General features: G+C 47.5%; 1 protein-coding gene across 1 annotated transcript in view; it reads left to right on the plus strand.

The window, feature by feature from the left end:
- Myo5c (myosin VC) overlaps positions 1–15,123 on the plus strand; it is a 72,177-nt gene that overhangs the window by 54,776 nt on the left and 2,278 nt on the right. The window contains exons 30-40 of the mRNA XM_036193297.1: positions 327–420; positions 1,097–1,160; positions 1,263–1,413; positions 2,852–2,939; positions 4,674–4,772; positions 6,965–7,119; positions 8,311–8,400; positions 9,150–9,300; positions 10,463–10,745; positions 13,710–13,884; positions 14,291–14,371. Coding sequence (XP_036049190.1) covers positions 327–420; positions 1,097–1,160; positions 1,263–1,413; positions 2,852–2,939; positions 4,674–4,772; positions 6,965–7,119; positions 8,311–8,400; positions 9,150–9,300; positions 10,463–10,745; positions 13,710–13,884; positions 14,291–14,371 — 1,431 coding nt within the window. The remainder of the gene's footprint in view (positions 1–326; positions 421–1,096; positions 1,161–1,262; positions 1,414–2,851; positions 2,940–4,673; positions 4,773–6,964; positions 7,120–8,310; positions 8,401–9,149; positions 9,301–10,462; positions 10,746–13,709; positions 13,885–14,290; positions 14,372–15,123) is intronic.

Genomic DNA, 15,123 nt, shown 5'->3' on the forward strand with positions numbered 1-15,123 from the left:
TTCTGGTAAGATGGCATTGCTAGGCATGGGTGCGGTTCAGCACAGGGCGACCTTCCCTTCCCTCAGTGTACCTCTTTCCTTCCCAGGATAGCCATGTGAGAACTGTTCTCTCTGAGCATGCTGGGATTTTTGGAGACCACTGTGTAGGTCTTCAGATGAAGGGGGAGGGGATATAATGTCAATAAATCCCAGTGCCTCAGCTGGCCTTTTTATACAGCTGTGTATTCCACAAACTGAACAGGAGGACAGGTGAGTCTTTGTTTTGGAGAGTGTAAAGTCCAGACTCAAGCATTGGATATTCTAACAATTATTACTCTTCTCTGAAGATGATCCCAGACTTCAAGCAGCAGATTTCAGAGCTGGAGAGGCAGAAGCAGGATCTTGAATCCCGCCTGAAGGAGCAGACGGAGAAGATGGAAGGTAACAGAATCATCCCGTCCCACTCTTAGACTCCAGCATCTAGGAAATGCATGGGAAGCCACGGCATTGGGGGCGTTAAACTGTGGTCTCCGGGGCCAGGCAGGTAACACAGGGGTCAGAGGATCGCTGTGTATGGTGGACAAGAATGGGTGCAGTATTAAAGGGGCAGCTTCTAGGGCTGGAGAGATGGATCAGAGGTTAAGAGCACTGACTGCTCTTCCAGAGGTCCTGAGTTCAATTCCCAGCAACCACATGGTGGCTCCCAACCATCTGTAATGAGATCTTGCGCCCTCTTCTGGCCTGCGGGGATATGTGCAGACAGAACACTGTATACATATAAATAAATCTTTAAAAAAAAAGGGGGGGCAGCTTCCTTTAGATTCCATGGGTGTCTGGCACAGTGGGAATGTAGTCCCTGGTCCTGTTATTACTATTTTTAAAAAGAATACAGAAATCTAGATGTTCAAATAAAATGTCATTCTTAAATAACGCTTTACAACAACAATACAAAAAAATAAAAAAATAAAAAAACCTAAGCCTTGCTCAGACCAAGCGAAACCTAATCTCTGACTGGATATGGATTAGGACCTTAGAGCTAGGAAAATAATGACAGCCCCAGATTAGATCTCAGTGACATGGCTGACCACAGACAGCACTGACAGGTTTCTCATGATAGGAAAACTGGAAGAGCCGTTCGGTCACCTAAATCAAGCCCGAGAAGAGGAAGGAACGCAGACCAAGTAAGTGTTCTGGTGGGAGCTGGCCAGGAGCTCACCCATCTGTGCAGTCATCAGCACTAGGGTGGTCACACCAATGCCCAGAGCACCGTGTCCCTTCCTCAGGACCTTGGAAGCCACAGGAAAAGAGAGGCTGAGGGATAAGATCCAGGAACTGCAGGAGGCCAGTGAGTTCCTGAAGAAGCAACCAGAATCTGAAGGGGAAGTCAGGAGTATCCTCCACCAAGAGGCATCCGCGCTGTCTTTGGAAAACAGGGTGAGGAACACGGATGGTTGGCTCCTGGGTGGCGATGTTGCTGAGCAGGGAAGTGTGCCGCCTAACAGGCTTTCCTCAGAGCACTCTGGGTCCTTATCTCAAAGACCGGTGGTTATAAAACTCACAGTAGAGTGCTTTGCCATCTGTGGTACTGCACAGTCCGGACATGGTGGTGAACGCCTGTAATCCCAGCACTCGGGGTGGAGGCAGGAGAATCAGAAGTTAAAGGTCATCCTTGAGGGGAGTTTGAGAACATTCCGCTGTGTGTGAGACCCAGTCATAAAGAGAAGGGGAAAAAATAACAGTAGTCACTTTCAGAAGAACCAGAACACTCTATGGACGGGGCCACCTCTTTACCCAGAAGGAAAGGGAAAAGCTGTACCCAAACCTCAGATCAGTCTCTGTGGCGCCCTCTTCTGACATCCAAAAAGCCCATTTCCCTGCTCTTATTTTTAAAAGTCTGAATTTATAATCAAAGAAATAGATCCACAGCGTAGGAAGTTGCAAAACGATATTAACCATATGAAAATGGTGCTACGTGGAAGGATCAGAAATGAAATGCCACATCTTGTGTAATTTCTGTGGTACAGAATAGCTAGAACAGGCAAGCCCACAGGGACAGTAATCTGGTGACCACAGAAATAGACTAGAGAGTGAAAGCTAATGGCGACAGGGTTTTTCAATTTGATTACATCTGTATGTGTCGTATTTAAGGTTCCTATTGGTGAGATAGAACAACATGCCCAAAAGCAACTTGGGGAAGAAAGGGTCTGTTTCAGCGTACAGTTACACATCACAGTCCACCATGGAGGGAAGTCAGGGCAGGAACTCAAGGCAGAAACTGAAGCAGAGGCCGTGGAGGAACATTGCTTACTGGCTTATTGCTCGTGGTTTGCTCAGCCTGCCTTCCTCTATCATCCAGGACCACCTGCCCAGGGGTGGTACCACCCACGATGGGGTACATCAATCAGTAATCCAGGAAACTCCCCACAGGCCAGTCTGGTGGGGGCATTTTCTGAATTGAGGTTCTCTCCTCCCAGTGCCTCTAGCTCATGTTATGTTAGAAAAAAACTAAACTAACTAGAACAGTGTGTGTGTGTGTGTGTGTGTGTGTGTGTGTGTGTGTGTGTGTCTGTGTCTGTGTCTGTCTGTCTGTCTGTCTACAGCATGCAGGACCCACCATGTGGTATTGGGGATTGAACTCAGAGCACAGGCTTGGAGGCAAGTCCCTTGACCCTCTGAGCCAGCCCAGATGTAGTGTTCACTAGGGGAACATTGAAGATATCTGGAACTGGATAATACAGAAAGCAGCTGCTGTGCAAATCATGTGTGTGAGTGAATTTTACAGTATGTGAAATATACAGCCGTAAAGCCATTAACAAAACCAAAGCCAAAGAAGCTATTTCTAAGAAAAGTCCTTGTTTCTGGGTTTCTGAAGGACCTTGAGGAAGAGTTAGACATGAAGGACAGAATGATTAAAAGGCTACAGGATCAAGTCAAGACTTTGACCAAGACAATCGAAAAAGGTAGGAGGGGTATGTCCTTATTCTTTAGCGCTTTCGGGTAAGGTACTGTGTTCTGAGGTGTGTGTCTAGTCACGTGTCCAGAGTACACAAAGCCAAAGGAATGATGCTCAGCTGATCAGGTGAGGACCTAGGGGCAGGCTAGAGAGCCTTCGAGGTCTAGAGAAACTCCTTGCACCACATAGCAAGAGCACTGACGTTATTTCAACAGACACCCGGAAACAAATACGTTATCCCCTTCCTCTGTTAGTGCCTCATTTTCAAAATGAAATTGTGAAGGAGCATCCAATTAATCATTTTGAAGGCCACCTCTCACACACAGACCAATGAGTATCCATTTTCTACTAGTGGAGAGTAGAGGAGAAGAAGACAGACGTGGCCTCCTGACCTCAGCTGAATGGCATGTGTAGCCCCATGAGGCCCACGGGAAGGAAGCACCACGCTTCTTCCCTCTGCTTCGGAGTCCGTGCCCATGCCAGTCTTCGGCTCTTGCCGCGTCCCTCACTTTTCCTCTTCATCCCATCTCTGCTTACACAGATGGTACCTGCAGCCATCTCTTTCTCTTTCTCTGCTCGGTCCTTTGAAGACCTCCGTTATTCTTAGGTACTCCATTTTCATCTTAAATTTGAAATATCTTCAGCTGAATTGAGACTCTTTCCTCTTCAGTAATAGATGTCTGTTTGTTTTGGGGTTGTTTGTTTGTTTTCATCATTGTTTTTCAAGACAGGGTTCTCAGTGTAGTAGTGACTGTCCTGGAACTTTCTATGTAGACCATACTGGCCTCAAATTCAGAGATCTGCCTGCCTCTGCCTCCCAAGTGCTGGGACTAAAGGCATACATCACCCCTGCCCAGCCAGTAATAGATGTTATGTGCCAATCTACATCATGGAAGCAAGGGGCAGGTCTAAATGTTCTATCCTTTATGTCTCTACTATTAGAATTGGTGGATGGACAGATGTGTGGATAGATAATGGATTGATGGATGGATGGATGATGCATGAATAGATAGATGACAGACAATAGGTGGATGGATGGGTGATAGGTGGATGGATGGATGATAAGTGGATGGATGGATGATAGGTGGATGGATGGATGATAAGTGGATGGATGGATGATAGGTGGATGGATATATCAGTGGAGGATGGACAGATGGACAAAAAGGGGTAGATGAACAAAGTAATGAGCTAACTTCTCTATGTAATGTCTATCCAAACCCATATTTAATCTTCACTTTTTCCTGAGCCCCAGATTCATTTTGTCTCTTTCACTGCTTCCTTTCAGCTCAACCTTTAAGTCAGAACTCTTTTCTGCCCTGTATCAGTCATCCGTCATTACATAACACTTAGCAACCCAACCGTAATGCCACTGAGTTTGCGGAGATTTGTCACAGGGGCCATAGGAGATCGGCAGATGCGCCCCTGTGGTCAAGACGTGTGTCTCAGCACTTTGTTCCCCCAGTCTTGCACCCTTCGCTGTTGCTAACATCCGGGCACTATCTTGGGTTTCTTCCCCTCCCCACTGTACTGGAGATGAATGAGGCCCCATTCAAGGACATCTTGGCCTTTTCAGCATGGCCGTACTCACAGGCAGAAATCACCATAGGGAGAAATCTGAAGCATCCAATGGTCCTAACGTAGCCGAAAGCTGCAGCGTTAGGTAAACCCAGACACTAGCCTCACTATGAAACCGGGGAGTGTGGTTTAGTGTATGGCGCTGACTGTTTGCCTTTGTCTGCAGCCGACAATGTGCACCTTCCCCCAGGACCCAAGGAGTACCGCGGGATGCTGGAATACAAGAAAGAAGATGAGGCCAAGATCATTCAAAACCTCATTCTTGGTAGTCAAAGTCATATCCCTGGGTTATGCTTTCTCTTTGAGAACCTTGAATATCAGTCACTTCAAAAGCCCTGGGAAGGGGCAGTTCTTCTCTCTCTCTTCCTTCATGGTTTCTTCCCAGCTTCAACCCTGACCAGGCGATCCTTGGTTGAGGGAAGGGTCTGTGCACTATGAACCACGGCACTGTATCACTCGCTTCTGCATAGACTAGACGCTGATGTCAAGTTCCAGGGTTCACAGACATTGTCGGTGTCCTTTGGGGAACCAAGATAGGCCTCAGCTAAAAAATCACTGCCCCAACCTTCTCCCAAGTCTAATCATAGGGTCAGGATGGGAGACAGAGCTCTTGGCCCTGGGCATGGTGGGGAACACTTGTAATCCCAGCAGTAAGGCAAAAATTTTATGAGTCCCAGACCAACCTGAACTACATACAAGACTCCCTCATACAAAACCAATGGCCAGAAATGTAGTTCAGTGGTTGAGCACTCAGTGTGTACAAGGACTGAGTTTGATCATCAGCACTGGAAAGAAGGGAAAAAAAATCAAAGGCATATTTGATCATCCTTGTTTCTCAGCGGAAACTCCATGCTAGAGGTAACAGTGGCCCTGTGCTCTACTTGACTTCTGCTGAGAAATCCATTTACAGCCATCAAATGGGCTTCCCACTTATACCCTAGACACAGAGATGTCCTAAAGTGCTTCCTCAGATGTCAGTGGTCTCAGAACCCACCTTACTACACCGTCCTCACCATGACTCTCCCAAGGAAAGAGAAGACTGCCTTCCAGATGGCTGGTTCCAAGACCTTCAGGGAAAAATGTTAATTTGTGTATGTATGTGTTTGTACGAGTGCACAGGCGTACACATACCCCCAGAGGCCAGAGCGGGTATCAGATCCCCTAGAGCCGGAGTTACAGGGAGTTGTTCACTGCCCAATGTGGGTGCTAGGAGCCAAACTCTGGTTTTCTGCAAAAGAAGTGTGTGCTCTTGGCTGCGACGCTCTCTCTCCATCCTCCCCAAAAACCTTAAAGAAAAAGATGCTGCCTTGATTCCTCTGCTTTGCAATGACCCCCCCCCCCCATCAAGAGAACATCAGGCTGATTGATTACTTTTCAGTCACTGTTAACAAAATGCCCGGTGGAAACAGCGGTGGGAAAGATTTATTTTGGCATGGCGGGCCTGTTGAGTTCATGGTGGTAAGAGTGTGAGGTAAAACCTGTTCACATCACAGCAGCTGGAAACAGAGACGGTGGCAGGGATGAGGGGCCTTCTTTGAAGGCCCACTCGTAATGACCTAATTTCATCAGTTAGATACCAGCCTCCCCAAGTAGCACCATTAGCTGGGGAGTATGTGTTCAAAGCATAAGCTTCTAAGGGTCATTTCAGATTCAAACCCTAACACAGCCCTACCCGTGTCCGTACAAAGGGACCTCGTTTCTGGGGTTGTCTGAACTCGGCCACAGAGGGTCCTGTTTTCCGTGCATAAACTTCCCTGCAAGGTTTCTCTCTTCACCCCGCTCTGTCTCTCTGGCCTCTCTCTCTTTAAAAACCTATTTATTTAATGGGTATGAGTGGCTCCCTGCATGCACCTACGTATGCATGTGCACCCTGAGGATTCTTGGTGTTCATGGAAAGCAGAAAAGGAGTTAACACATGGTTGTGCGCCACCACATGGATGCTGGGAACCGAACTGAGTCCTCTGCAAGAGCAGTCAGTGCCCTTAACCTCTGAGCATCTCTCCGGTCCCACTCTGATATCTCTTATCCTGAGGCTAGCTTATCTCCTCTACAGTACTGCTGGTCACTGGTGTCTCCGTTCAAGACAGCTTCCTGTGGCTTGAGATTGCTCCCATCCTTACCAAAGAGACTGGGGGTGAGGTCCCTGGGCCTTAGGTTCCTTTCTTACACTGGGGATCTAGAGCCTCTTCACCAGGGAAAATGACAACTTTTTTCTCTTATCTGGCCTCTTAACAGAGAGAGCACTTGACAGATGGGGTGTGAGGCAAGCTGGTGCCCTCCCCCATGCACTTTTGCTAAGTAAGAACCCAGATTGAGTTTCTCAGAGAGAAGAGACACTGTGCTCTCAGACTCCACCCAAGCACAGAAAGGCCAGGAAGCCCACCCTGCCCCCTCCCACCAGCAGTCATAGGAGGAGAGATTTATCAGCAGCTCAGAGCATGTTTCTTTCTGCTACAGACCTGAAGCCCCGAGGCGTGGTGGTAAACATGATCCCCGGGCTGCCAGCTCACATCCTGTTCATGTGTGTGCGGTATGCAGACTCCCTAAACGATGCCAACATGCTCAAGTCCCTCATGAACAGCGCCATTAGCGGCATCAAGCACGTGGTTAAGGTAGGAGTCGCCTTTGAGGTTGGTCCTTGGCATGGTGTCTGATTCGGAAACAGCTCTGGGAAATGCCCAGACACCCAGTCTTTGTTCACCCTTGACCTCTGACCTTTCCCCAAAGAAGCAAAGCTACTAAGGAAAGAAAAATGGGCAAAGCTCTGCCAGTGATCCCCAAAGACTCGTGGAGAGGCTCCAGCCAGGTTGCCACCAGCCTCACCACTGCATCCCCTCATGTGTGAGGGATGTGTGTGCTCCACCCGTGAAGCAAGCAGTAAGGGAAATGGAAAACTGGAAGACTATGGATCTCTTCCATTGACACGTATATGATTATCCTTCCTAAAACATTATTATTGGGGCTGGAGAGATAGCTCAGCGGTGGAAAGCATTGGGCGCTCTTGCAGAAGACCTGGGTTTGATTCCTAGAACTCACATGATAGCTCACAACCATCCATAACTCCAGTTCCTCTTTTGACTTCCATGGACACTGTGCACCCATGGTGCATAGACACACATGCAAACAAAACACCCATATGCCTAAAATAAAATTCTAAATGAAAACCTAGTATTACTATTTTTCCTGGTCTAGAAAAGAAGAACCAGATGTTCATTAGATCAGTGACTTCCTAAGGTTAAAATACTATAGCTGAAAGGGGTTGGGGGGTTAGGTCAGTGGTAGAGCACTTGCCTAGCAAGCTCAAGGCCCTGGGTTCGGTCCTCAGCTCTGGAAAAAAAAAATACTGTAGCTGAGACCCCTCCCATCTCACCGCTCCCCCACTCCTATGCAGTGTGTTGAAGAAGATGGAGAGCCTTCCTATGCTCCTTACCTTCCCATAATGAACTCATCCAGGTTGGGGGGATGGCTCTACCCCCACACAGTTACAGGGGGCCCCAGGCTCTGCTCAGCTTGCTGAATGCCACTCCCTAGCTGTGCTCATCAGAATGACCGGATAGCTAGACTGCCCACAGTTGTCTGCTCTGTGATTAGGGACCCCCAATGGTGTGGCCCACAGAGCAGAAGTTACCAGCTAAGCTTATTTTTAATGTTTATTTGTTGTTTGCTTGTTTTTGAGTGAGTGCTTCCCTGAGTAGCCCATGCTGGCCTCAGAATTGAGGATCTCCCAGCCTCTGCCTCCCGAATGCTGGGATTTAAAGGTATGTGCCCCGACGCCCACCCAACATTATCCTCTCTTGTCTAAGGAACATTTTGAAGATTTGGAGATGCTCTCCTTCTGGCTGTCCAACACTTGCCATTTCCTCAACTGCCTGAAGCAATACAGCGGAGAAGAGGTAGGGATGCACGTCTGTCCTGCTGATGGCATCCTGGGACCACCTCATGACCTGGCTGGCAGAGCCCTTCATCCATGACTCCCTGCTCCACACAGCCTCTGGGCTGGCTGGCCCAATGGCCTCCTGTTTCTGTGTCATGTGCCACGTGCCTGGGTGGTACTCAGCAGTTCAGACCTAGGGCTTAGTGGGAAGCGTCACTCTCCTCAGCTTTTGAACCAATGGAAGATGTGCTGGTCTTGTTTCCTTCTGATGGTGATGTTCTGTGGATTTCAGTACGAGGACCCAAAATGCAACCTCTGGTTCATTTTGCTAAGTGTACTCTCTAGAGGACTCTGATTATTCTTCCATAGTCCATAAGTAGATGACCTCTATACCCCAGCTCTCCTTCCAGGAAGCGACACCATGAAGGTGTCCTTCAAGCCTCACTGGGGCATTTTTCATTGAGCTACAACAACCAAATGGCTTTGGGGCTGTTTTTACTCCATGTGCAGAGGCCAGAGCAGAACATTGAGCTCTCTGCTTCGGGGCCAATGCTGTGATTCTAGCTGTGACTGACTGAGGTTATACAATAAATTCCTGGGGGTTTTTGCCGTATAAAATAAACTTGAAGAACTCATTTAAAAACAGACATTAAGTTTTAAGCTGTATAAGTTACCCTAGGTGCTGATGATAACATCCTTAGTATGGACAGTATTTCAGTTTCCTCCCTGTCTACAGCACTCTCATGTTTATGCTCAAATTGGTTTCAGGAATTCATGAAGTATAACAACCCACAGCAGAATAAGAACTGCTTGAACAATTTTGATCTTACAGAATACAGACAAATTCTGAGTGATGTGGCTATTCGGATTTATCACCAGTTCATCATGGTAATGGAAAACAACATCCAGCCAATAATAGGTAAGGAGAGAAGTAATGGCCAGGAGATACTTGGAGCAACAGCGAAGCTGTTTGTTTACTCATTCTGAGACAGAGTCTCCTGTAGCCCAGGCAGGCCTGGAACTTGATATGTAACTATAGCCAAGGCAGGTCTTGAACTCATAATTCTTCTGCCTGTACCTCCTCAGTGCTGGGATTATAGGTATGGGCCACCATGCCTGATTGAGAATCCAACCAAGGCTTCATGCATACTAGGCAAACATTCTCCCAACTGAGCTACAATTCCAGACCAAGGGGCTTTTTAAAATAGAAACTTTGTATGTGGTATATGTGATTGTGAATAACATAGCTTGAAAAACTAGGAAAACACTATCACCATAAATGTCTACCTTTTAATTCTTAGCGTGTGTAAATTGACCATTTTCCTTGGGTAAGAATGCCTTTTCCCGAGGAACCCCTGTGGAGAAGTTATGCTATTTATTTTATGTGCTGCTCTGGGTTCTTGTGTGGCTGCACCAAGTATTTCTGAAATCCTCAAATCCCGCTCATATTTGTGTAGACTTTACTCAGCTCTCTGAAACTTAAATACCTCAGGCTTTGATGACTCCAGACTCTAAGCTACTTGCTGATCTCTTTCCCATAGGGACTACTGTTTCAAGCCTCCAGGAGGTACTTCTGCCCTTTTATAAGCCATGGTCCGTGCCCTGACATCTTATGGTACCCCAAGATACTCAGTTCTTTTTTTTAAGTATTAGGACTTTTTTGTTTGTTTGTTTGTTTGTTTGATTCTATGCCAAAAGCAACTTAAGGACTAGTTTATTTTGACTCAAAGTTTCAGGGAACACAGTCCACCAAGGCAAAGATGGCCATTGGCAGGACCATGAGACAACGGGCCATCTTGCATCCCTTTTATTTGGTCCAGGACCCCAGTGCATGAATGCCGCTGACCTACACGTAGGGTGGGTTTTCCCACCTCCGTTTACCTGATTTGAGAGAATCCCACCAGAAGACCAGAAGTTGGTCTCCTAGGTGGTCCTAAATCCCATCCCGCTGACAACCAAGACTAACCACTGCGCTCTATCACACTACGTCCATCGACTATAAAAAACGACAGTGGGGTTATGGGATGTGCGTCCTAATGTGACCCCTGACCCCTGTTAAAGAGCCTTCACCCTTCCGGCAGTGCCAGGCATGCTGGAGTACGAGAGTCTGCAGGGCATTTCCGGTCTAAAGCCCACCGGTTTCCGGAAGCGCTCATCCAGTATCGATGACACAGATGCCTACACCATGACGTCTGTCCTGCAGCAGCTGAGCTACTTCTACAGTACCATGTGTCAGAACGGCCTGGACCCCGAGCTCGTGAGGCAGGTGGTGAAACAACTCTTCTACCTGATTGGGGCGGTGACGCTCAACAGCCTCCTCCTGCGAAAGGACATGTGCTCCTGCAGGAAAGGGATGCAGATCAGGTAAAACCCACATGCCACACCTCCCAGCTCCGGGAGAGGCCAGCAGGAAAAAATACTGGACCCTCAGCCATCCAGTGTGCTGATGCTGGACCCTCCCTGCCATCTTCTGTACACTGCAACCCCCTACCCCCCCACTCCACCCTCACCCTTCTATTCCCCACCCCCCACCCCACCCCCGCCAGCCTCTTGAGTGTTGGCTTGTTGGTGGCTCCACACCAACCCCTCATACTCGACTGTTCTGGCCTATGACAATGGCCTTCATATGTTGTAGATTCTGATTTTCCAAGGTTATGCACTCAACCAGTCACCTGCTTGGTGACTGGCTCAGTCAGGTAGAGAACCCAGCAAAATGTTGAGAGGCTCAAAACAGCTAAGTAGTGAGTGGTCCAAGACACCAAACATTTAGTCACAAGCAGATGGTACAGGGATGCTCAGGAATAAATGAGACTGAGGACAGATATACTGAGGACACCAGAGAGAAGAGTATTAGGTGACACCGTTGAGAAAGAGGAGCATTCCAAGCAGGAGATGGATGGAGGCAAAGGAGTGGTCTATCTCTGGCTCTGCCTGGAGTGAGCAGTGGTGGTCCATCTTCAGCTCTGCCTGGAGTAAGCAGCAGCGATCTGTTTGGCAGGACCCAACAGGACTGTTGTAGAGAGGAGGGTTGGATCCAGACCGGGAGCATCTAGAATACAGTGAAAGCATTCGGGATTTATCTTGAAGACAACACACAGTTTTAAGGACCATAGAACCTAACTCAAATTGAGGAGCCACAGAGCCTGTGATTAGGAAACACATAGCATAGGAGAGATGCTTAAGATAATGTGTGTGTGCTCAGGCAGTTGACACCTGTGTGTGCAATAAGGGACTGGGGAGGTGACTGTAGGTGTGTGCTATGATTTGAGGGAGGAGATAAAGTATCTTACGCCAAGAAATACCTGTAAAGAATCCACCATGACTTTTAGCACTCATGAGTGTTGGAGTTGGACTTCCCATAAGCCGCATGAACAAAATCCCATGACGCCATATTGTAGTTTTCAGATGCAGAGGGGCACTCACAGGGACCAGCCTTTGCATATCTTTTGCTCTTCACTGAGAAAGAAGCTCTAAGCATTTCACATTTAAGTAGATGGCTGTGAGCCTGAACAAGCTTCCACCCAAAGGCAAGGCAGAGGGCTGGGCTGGGCTGGGCTGGGCTGGGCTGGTAAAGTGCCTGCCCAGCATAGACAAAGCTCTGGGTTCCTTCCCAGCACCGCAGAAACCTTGTGCCCACCTTCCTGTTTAGTTTCATTCCATCGTGGTCCTAGATCACACTTCGTTAAACACTTAGAAAGAAATTGGAATGTTGCCCAGGGACCAGGGACTAGATCACAGCATCAGAGCTCTGGGTGAACTGGCCTTCTTGTCATTATGTAATGTCCTGCTTATCCCCTCCTGGTCACTTTCTCTAAAGTCTTCTTTAAAATGATTGGAGCCATTCCAGATTTATCTGATTAGTATTTTCATAGCATATCTTCTTCTATATATTTACTTTTAATATGCTTACATCATATTTGTATTTCTTGTAGATAGACACACAAATGTATTGGGTTTTGGGGGTTTTTTGTTGTTTTGTTTTTTGGTTTTGGGGGGGGGTTTGTTTTGTTTTGTTTTGTTTTGTTTTCAAGACGGGGTTTCTCTGTAGCTTTGGAGCCTGTCCTGGAACTCTCTTTGTAGACCAGGCTGGCCTGGAACTCACAGAGATCCACCTGCCTCTGCCTCCCGAGTGCTGGGATTACAGGCATGCGCCACCACCGCCCTGGCCAAGTCTTGGTTTTTGTAAGACTTGGTTTTTAAATTACGTGTATTGGGGGAGTAGTTATGTACATGTGATGCAGTACCCACAGAGGCCAGAAGAGGGCATCAGATGCATCTAGATAAGTGGTTCTCAATCTGTGGGCAGTGACCCTCTTAGAGTCACATATTAGATATTCACATTACAGTTCACAACAGTAGCAAAATTACAGTTATGAAGTCGCAACGGAACAACTTTATGGTTGTGGTCAACACAACATGAGGAACTATATTAAAGGGTGGCGGCATTAGGGAAGTTGAGAACCGCCGCTATAGGAGTTACAGGCAGATGTGAGCTGCCTGGTGTGGGTGCTGGGAACCAAACACAGATTTTTCTGTAAGAGCAGTTATCACCCTTAACTACTGGGCTGTTTCCCCAGCCCAAGTCATGTTTTCTTTTTCAATCCAGTCTGACCAGTGTGCTTCTTAATTAAGGAATTTAGACCATTTTAATTTAATGTAATTCATGATATATTTAGGTTTTTCTTTCTACCGTGTTATTTTCTTCCTTACAATTTATTTTTACTGTTATTTTTAATTATGGGTATGTGTGTGTTTCTGTGTTGGGGTCTGTGTATGCAAGGATAGTGCCCATAGAGGCCAGAGGCAACGATGCCCCTGAAGCTAGAATTAGAGTTGTAAGCCTCCCACATGCTGGGAACCCCCATCATGCATGGGGTCCTCTGCAAGAGCAGAAGCCCTGGTCATCTTTCCAGCCCGTGCCATATTATTTTATTTTGTTCCTCTGGTTTCCTTTTTCTGCCTTTCTGGTGTCACTAGAACATTTTGTTATCTCTTTAATTTATTAATTGTGTTGTTTGTTAGTGGTTGCTCTGGGAACCAAAGTCTACACACTTATCTCTTTCACAACCTGTTTAGAGACAACATCACTGTGCCCGGTGGTGTGTTCAGTGTCTTCCACCACACAGGGCTCTTGACACGGTCCCATTATATCACAGCTGTCGTACAGATGATGGTGGTGACCTGGACAGCCATCTCCCATTCCCTCCCCTCCTTTTATAAGTGAGACTGCCAGACTTGGCTCCTGGGCGCGCAGTGAGCCCTGCCAGCCTCTAGGATGTGCTGAGGGATGTAACACTCTTTCCTGAAGTGTCCTCCGGCTTTCTCTAGGTGCAACATCAGCTACTTAGAAGAATGGCTTAAAGACAAGAATTTGCAGAACAGCTCAGCCAAGGAGACTCTGGAGCCCCTCTCTCAGGCAGCCTGGCTGCTCCAGGTCAAGAAGACCACAGAGAGTGATGCCAAGGAGATCTCTGAATGCTGCACCTCCCTGTCTGCCGTGCAGGTGGGCAGGATAGTCCAGCTTCTCTCTGCACCCTGAAGGACAGATCCAGAGGCATTTCCCGGCTTAGCAGGCTGTGTGGTGCACCTGACCCTAAGTGGCTTCTCTTTTACCTGATAATTATTTGGTAGATAACTGTCTGCAGGCTTCAGGACATAAATGTGTATATGCTATTTTCTTATGCACTAGTGGGAGCTGGGAGGCTGGAAGGGGAGAGTCCCTCACTGCCATCTGACTGTGTGGTTGGTCCGTGTGCACTCTGTACTCTGTTCTCTTGGGAATAGACAGCACATGGCTCCAGAGACAAATTATAGTATAGAAGAACCATCTGTGCTTCTGGAAGGTTCTTAATGTGCAGAACTGTTTGCTCTTTTTCTTAGTCTGACCCCACGTTCTGTAATGTCCACAGATCATAAAGATCCTTAATTCGTACACACCTATAGATGACTTCGAGAAAAGGGTTGCTCCATCCTTTGTTCGCAAAGTGCAGGTGAGATCCTTACGGGTGCACATGTTAATCTGACCTCAGTTCACTCTATCAGACATTGGTACCCGATTAAAATGATGCAGCCCAAGATTAAAGCACAGTGGGCAAGCGTGTGAGACACCAGCTCACAGACAGCCAGTGTCTTTTGACTCGTTCCAATCCTGATGAGAAGGGAGAAGGGAAACACATAAAGCGAGACCCCAGTGCCATGACTTCAACCCTCTTTTAAAAAATAGTGTGTGTGTGTGTGTGTGTGTGTGTGTGTGTGTGTGTGTGTGTGTAGATATATGCCACAGTGTGTATACATGCATTCTACAAGGTGTGAATAGAGGTCAGAGGACAGCCTACAGGAGTCAGTTATTTTCATCCATCTTGTGGGTTCCTGGGATTGAACTCAGGTTGTCAGGCTAGGCAGCAAGCGCCTTTTCCCCATGGAGCCCTCTCACCCATCAGCTTGTTTTGAGAAGTAGCGCAGATGAGCAGAAACCAGTGGAAACAGACCTATGGACCCATTTTTCTGTGACCATCCCTAAAGTTTCTGTCCCAGAGAACTAGGGGGTCTTGGGGAACCTGTAGACCCTTTCAGGAGTCCGCAAAACCCTTGCTTTTTGCCAGAGCTGTGCCTGGATGAGGTAAAATTTCCTCATACTTAATCCAGACCAACTTATCTCAGCACACTGATTACAGAAGCAGGTGTCGCACACAAGTCTCACACCAGCTCAGACATCAGGAGGTTCACAGAACAGAGAACTGCC

Source organism: Onychomys torridus, chromosome 7, assembly GCF_903995425.1.
Source record: "Onychomys torridus chromosome 7, mOncTor1.1, whole genome shotgun sequence".
NCBI lineage: Eukaryota > Metazoa > Chordata > Mammalia > Rodentia > Cricetidae > Onychomys > Onychomys torridus.